The 6,861-nt window shown below is 37.8% G+C and overlaps 1 protein-coding gene across 1 annotated transcript; it reads right to left on the minus strand.

Moving 5' to 3' along the window:
* Window positions 1–6: 6 nt before the first annotated feature.
* Window positions 7–6,861, minus strand: crkl (v-crk avian sarcoma virus CT10 oncogene homolog-like). The gene is made up of 3 exons (XM_073824579.1): window positions 5,763–6,861; window positions 3,366–3,837; window positions 7–780 (listed from the first exon to the last, which is right to left on the minus strand). Exons 1-3 carry the CDS (start codon window positions 6,071–6,073, stop codon window positions 646–648), a joined length of 918 nt encoding a protein of 305 aa, XP_073680680.1. The 5' UTR covers window positions 6,074–6,861; the 3' UTR covers window positions 7–645.

Consider the following 6,861-nt stretch of genomic DNA (forward strand, 5'->3'; position numbering starts at 1 on the left):
CTACTGCAATTTACAGATAAGTTAATATGGCACAAATAAAAAAGGCTACAGTAGACTAGTCCCACATAATAGTTGAGGAAAAAAACAAAACAAAAAAAACTGGTGAGTCTGTTTCTAAGGTCTAAATCCTGGCACTGCAATAGCCTACCTTTATCTTCAAGTCATGGCTGTTACCAAAGGTCAGATCAGTATCGCTAGGATTGTTTAAATGTAACAAAAAAATAAAAGATCAGATTTTAGGTAAACAGTTGACAATCAAACAAGAGGGTACAATGATCCTCATTTCCCTTTCTTAACACAACATATTTTAGCTCGCAAAAGGACAGAAAACTGCAGGAGATTGGCAAGAAGGCTCAGGTCACGTTGGAGGCCTCGTTTCACCTTGTCACAGGTACAGATGGCCGATGTGTGGAAAGGACAGAACATTAAGGGCAGACACAAAAACAAAATACTGATTCGCCTGTAACCAGGTGAGGGGGATTAAGAACCGTTTGATTTTGGAGCTGTAAACAGTCAGAAGCCACGCAAATGGTTTGCTTGAGAAATGCGCCACGGCTGAGCCCCAAGGCAGGCAAGCGGAATACCGGTGGTGACTTGACGGGGCGGCCGGCGAGCTGACAGGGTGCTGACAGCGCATGGCCTGGATCATTCGCTCTCGTCTGGGTTTTGGGGGTCCAATATTTTCACATGGGTGAAAGGGAATAAACCTCTCCGGCCATTTACCTCTCCTTCCCACTGACCGCTGATGTTCATCCTAGTCACTTTCACAATGTCACCCACCTACAAGAAAAAAAAAAAAAAACAAGCTGAATTGAAAACCAAATAACGTACAGGTTTTTTAAATCATTTAGGAGAGAGAAAGAATTGAGAGGATGGTATTCGATATTTAGCATGACAGAAAAGTATCACTGACTTATTGAAAAGCACTGTGAAAGCTATGGAAGCCCATTTCCAGAACTGAATAAAATTTTTTTAAAGATAATTGTGACTTTTTTTCTCAGAATCTCATGATACAAACTCACAATTCAGACTTTTTTTCTTTGAATTGTGAGATATAAACTTGCAACTGCTTGTTATAGAGTTTGAATTACGAAATACAAACTTGCAATTGCGAGTTATAAAGTCAGAAGGCACAAATCTGACTTTTTATCTCAGAACTGCATGATATAAACTTACAATTGAGTAAAAAAAACTCTGAACTGCGAGATAAAAACTCGCACTTCTGACTTTTTTCTCAGAAATATGAAATATAAACTCACAATTGTGAGTTATAATGTCTGGTTTTGAGGGAGAGAAAAAGACTGATATATGTACTCAGAATTGAGAGTTTATATCTCACAATTCTGAGAAAAAAGTCAGAACTGTGATTATTTTTTCTGACAATTCTGACTTTTTTTTCTCAGAATTACATGATACAAACTCACAATTCTGACTTTTTTTTCCTTGGCATTGTGAGATATAAACTCGCAATTGCGTGTTATAGTCAGAATCATGAGATACAAACTTGCAAATACGAGTTATAAAGTCAGATTTGTGAGATAAAAACACAATTCTGACTTTTTATCTCTGAATTGCATGATATAAACTCACAATTGTGAGAAATAAAGTCAGAATTGTAAGATAAATACCCTCAATTCTGACTTTTTTCACGCAATTACGAGTTTGCAGCTCGCAATTCTGACTTTTTCTCAGAATTGTAAAATATAAACTCGCAATTGTAAGTTACAAAGTCCAATTTTGAGGGAGAAAAAAAGACTGAGATGTCTTCTGAGATTCTCAGAATTTCTAGTTTATATCTCACAATTCTCAGTTATAAACTCACAATTATAAGTCTCAATTGTGAGTTTATATCCCACAATTTTGACTTTGTAACTCGCAATTGCCAGTTTATATCACACCGTTCTGACTCCATTTCTCAGAATTGCACGTTTATATCTCACGATTCTGACTTTATAACTCACAATTGTGAGTTTATATCTCATAATTCTGAGAAAAAAAGTCAGAATTGGGAGTTTGTATCTCACAATTCTGAGAAAAAAAAGTCAGAATTGGGAGATGTAAACTAGCAACTGTGAGAAAAAAAAAGCGTGAGATAAAAAGTTGCAACTACCTTTTTTTATTCAGTGGTGGAAACTGGCTTCCATAGAAAGCTCTGACATTTCATCAAACCCTAATCTATAAAATTCAGAGAAAGCCTGGGGAAAAGATTATGTCCTACCCACCAGAAATCAGATCTGGGGAACAAAATATCTTCGCATAAACCAGTACAGAGTTTACACCAATTAAAACTGATTCAAATACCACTCTTATCTAAAATCATTATTAAAGCATGTTGAGTATTATAAAACCATTCTAAAATTATCTTTTGACACCAATTTTGCATATTAACCAACATGCTTCATTTGCACAAAAGGCTTTAAATAGCTGTTCTAAATCAGATCATTTTGCTTTAGGCCATAACAAACTGTGTCATAATCCTTGCTTCCATATACAAGCTGCACTCATATGTGAAACGCAGCAGACAGATGGAAAAAATAGGGCTAAATTACACGTAAATCTGCCTCCATGAGTTTCTCCACCTTTTTCCTGCACCTACCTGAACAACTGACACATTCTCAGGCTGACTAAGACATAGCTTATGTAATGTTTTCTACAAATGGACAAGGCCTTGCATGTAGAAACGAATAGAGGAGTGCTGGAACTTGCCAGGTGCGATGGAATTTCATTCTAGACACTGAACAAACCAACCAACAATAAATTCTACACTGAATTGGACACAAAGCCTCCCTCTTAAAAAAGATCAGTAACTCAGGAGAGAGTCTCTGTGCGGCAGTCCCATGCAAACTGCAAACCATGAAAAGTAAAAGCAAATGAAAATGATCTAACGCATTAAAAACCCAAAAGTCAGTGTGCATAGGAACAAACACTTCGGATATTAAGCTTTATTTTATCATAAAGCATTTTTCACAAACAGGCCTGTCTAAGGAAAGTCCCTCAAAAACATAGAACTAAGCTGACAAGTGTGTCATCAAGAGAAAATATTGGTCATTTCACATTTCCATGCTATCAGCACCATTTGACCAAAAGTAAAGAAGGGTAAAATCCCTTTAAACGTCTTATAATCTTATAAGCCATAAAGAAATAGCTTTATTAGGTGTCTTTAGCATCTTGTATTGCTATAAATCAACCGATAGATTAGCCAGCAAAAATCCATGCTTGCTGAATAACCTTTGGTAGTTACTAAACTGAACAAAATAAATGGAAGTATAGGTTTTAGTCAGCTCCTAATTAATAAAACTTGCAGATTCACCTCTGCTGGTGCCAAATGCAAATTTTGCTTTAGGGACATCCATTATTTAGCCTACCTCCAGTGCTAAGGCAGTCTTGTCATATGCGCACGGCACTCGTTTCTGGATCGCCTTCGCCATTACTGGCCCGTTTTGCACGGAAGGCAGCGGATTGATGACAGCGCCAGGTGTGATGGGTGGAATGGGCGATGGAGTCTGAGGCTGAGCGTAGGCGTGTGCCGGCTCAGGGATGCCGTAGCTGTTGGAGTTGCGTGAACCGTGGCCGGGCTGACCGGGATGAGGCGAAGGCCTCACCAATTTTTCTACGTAGGGAACGGGAATCATGCCTACTCTGCCTTCTTTGTTCTTGGCACTCCACCACTGCTCCTCAGGCTTGTCTAGAATAATTAGGATTTCACCTTTCTTGAAAGGAAGGTCTTCAGCATCGCTACCAGTGAAGTCATAAAGAGTCCGCACATACTCCTGGTTCTCATCTCCGAGTCCCCCGGATGGCTGAATAGGACCACTGGGCAGAGGGGTACTGGGGTACCTGTTGAAAGAGTTTTTAAGAATTGAATCAACAACAAAATGCACATTTTCAACATAGGGGAAATGCTTAAATCCACTTCTTACTAGGCGGTTATTCTTTTGTAATATTCAATCCACTACTGAATGTGCACTTTCACATGTATAGTTAACTTCCTGGTATCTTGAACAGGAATGACTGAATTTGTTTTTATTGCACGGCTCAATGAGAACATGTTAAAACACAGGAAGGAAATACAAGGGGAATTACAGATATATTTAACTGACCACTTTTATCTTGATGATAATATGAGGATATAAATTAATGTGATGAACAAGCAGCAAAGCAATGGCAAGCTGTTTTAACAATGATTCATTTAAACTAGTAACACATATTTTATGTTAGTAGCATTTTATAACCACTAGTATGTACCTTTTCCAATTTACTATCAGCATATTAGCTTGCCAAGATTTCCGATGAAGCCGATTTTGGATGCAAATGCAAAATTGTAATCAATAGTTTTGCATTTTGTCAATAACTGAATACATGGTTTTAACTAACCACTTGACTTGTATCAACATAAATGTGTAGTACTGTATTACCTGGACCACAAAACCACTCGTAAGTTGCACAGGAATATTTGTAGCAATAGCCATAAATACACTGTATGGTCAAAATTACCAATTAAATCATTAGGATATTAAATAAAGATCATGTTCCATAAACATATTTTATAAATTTCCCACAATAAATATCAAAACCTAATTTTTAATTAGTAATATACATTGCTGAGAACTTCATCTGGGCAACTTGAAAGACAATATTCTTAATAATTTTTGCACCCTCAGATTCCAGATTTTTAAAGTTGTGTTAAAGTTTTTGAGTTGTATCTCAGGCAAATATTGTCCTATCCTAACAAACCATACATCAACGGAAAGCTTATGTATTTATATAATGTTTAAACTGTGGTCCTAGCAATTGTTACTAGCAATATTCTTATCTTGCTAGTTACAACTGCTTTTTACTTATATTTAATAATTCAAAAATTGGTCATTCACCATTATTTAAAAAAAAAAATACCTTGTAGTTGTAACAATCTGAATACACTAGTGATAAGTAACTTTGTTACTAGTTACTGAAACATAATTACCAGCACCTACTTGTCAGTACTGACACAGTGCCTAGTTGCAACTAGTATTACAAATCGGTACAAGTATCTAATAAATATTGACTAGTGCAATTGAGACATACTAAACTATTAGTATATGTAAAAAAAAAAACAGAACTGGTAACATAAAATACAGTCAAAACAAAAATGATTCAGACACCAGATATAATTTTTGCAGGGCACTATAGTTCATTTATGTAAGTGAAGATAGCGAAATAAACTGACATATTACACCCAAAAATTCTTCATACAGTGGACTCCTGTAAAATTTACAAAACTTTGGGACCAAAAATTATTCCTACACTTTGTCCTGACCATGTTTTGTTTAAGTGCTTTTTATTTAATTGTTAATGCAACCTTTCTACACCACAGACTGAACAAAATTAGGCATTGCTTTTGGTAACTGATCAACAAAGTATTGATAGTTGTGTAAATAATGTCATACTAACAGTTGTCTGAATTTTTTGGTTGATTGTAATCCATTACATACCTTCCTATCAAAGTTATCTAACATTATCAAGATCCATTTTTTCTGACACAGTTTAACTCTTGAGTTCTTGTCATACTTTATTACCATTTTCTAAACTATAGCGAATAAACTGTAATAATGCGAGAAGTGCTGAAGGTGTCTGAATAAACTTTGGTTTTACTGTGGATCCTATTGAGTTTTAATGAATTAATGTTTAAACGGCTTGCCATAGCTAACCAGGGGAGGGAAATGTACATTAGTGCGAAGAGGGGTGGATGATGTGATGGTGTCAAAACGAAATGAAGCTCTTACCTTGGTGCTGGCTCTATCAGGGTGGTCGTATCCAGATAATGTATTTTATAGAACTCCAAAAGGCCAGGTAGATTATCAAACTCTTGGTCGCCTATCTTAAATCTCTTGTTTGGCAAAGAGTTGATGATATAGTGAGAAACTTTGGAGTTTTCTGACACTGACAGTACATAGTCACCAGGGCAGGTGGACGAATCTCGCACCAAAAACATCCCGTGTCTCTGTCCCTGTAGCCTATTCTGCGCCTCCTGTCTCGAAACCGGCCCGAAATACCAGCTGGCTCGGTCCGAGGAGTCGAACCGTGCAGACGACATGTTTGCTCAAAATACAACTGTGGCTGATGCACTCGAAAAATAAAACAGAAAAGGGCAATAAATTAAAACAACAAACGCCTATTCTTACAAGCGACAACACACTTTTTGATCCAACAGTCCTACTGAACCGCAACCTGACGTTTGACCAGACAGGCTGCGACTGGCGTCAACCAACTTTGATGCATAGCTAAATTTCCATCAACACAAGAATCACGGCGGGCTTAGAACAGGTTTAAACAACCCCAAAAGTTCACATCGAACCCAAAAAACGCCTATTTAGAATTAAAGTTCCCCTTTCCGCTCTCTCTTCCGTGAAAGTAGCTGCAGCTTATGAGACAATATAACGCGTTAGCCAGCTAGCCGTCTTCAGTCACCGTCCGCTCAGGATGAGGCAAACAACGCCATAATACGTTAATAAATCGCTCTGCATGACGATTCAAGGCGACATATGTCAGTCGCCTCCAACAACGAGTCCTTCTCCGTGTATTACGCCAAAACACAGAAGAGTTTTGTCTCTTATTTAGACTCCCAGCAGACTTCGAAGGCTGTAACAAAAATGGCGGCCCGCAACACGTCTTCACACACAACGAATTCTGAATAATCTCGCAACAGAAAGTTTCCCTCCTTGCGCGGCGCTCCCCTCTATGAGGCACGAAACTGCCACGCGATAAGACGACTGAGAGGATTTTTTAAAATTTCTGTTTGTTGTTTTCCGATCCTTCCCAGGATTGGTGTAAAAGCTGCTTCAGCTCCCCACACCGTCCGAGAAATGGCGTCTGGAGGGCGGA

Source organism: Garra rufa, chromosome 19, assembly GCF_049309525.1.
Source record: "Garra rufa chromosome 19, GarRuf1.0, whole genome shotgun sequence".
Classification (NCBI taxonomy): domain Eukaryota; kingdom Metazoa; phylum Chordata; class Actinopteri; order Cypriniformes; family Cyprinidae; genus Garra; species Garra rufa.

What these genes read in the sequence shown, in the direction of transcription:
- crkl (XM_073824579.1), bottom strand. Translation starts at nt 6,073, where the DNA reads ATGTCGTCTGCACGGTTCGACTCCTCGGACCGAGCCAGCTGGTATTTC. An exon ending in CTGATAGAGCCAGCACCAAG is followed by an intron (nt 3,838 to 5,762) that starts GTAAGAGCTTCA and finishes CTCTTTCAACAG; the next exon opens with GTACCCCAGTACCCCTCTGC. An exon ending in AGACTGCCTTAGCACTGGAG is followed by an intron (nt 781 to 3,365) that starts GTAGGCTAAATA and finishes TTTTTCTTGTAG; the next exon opens with GTGGGTGACATTGTGAAAGT.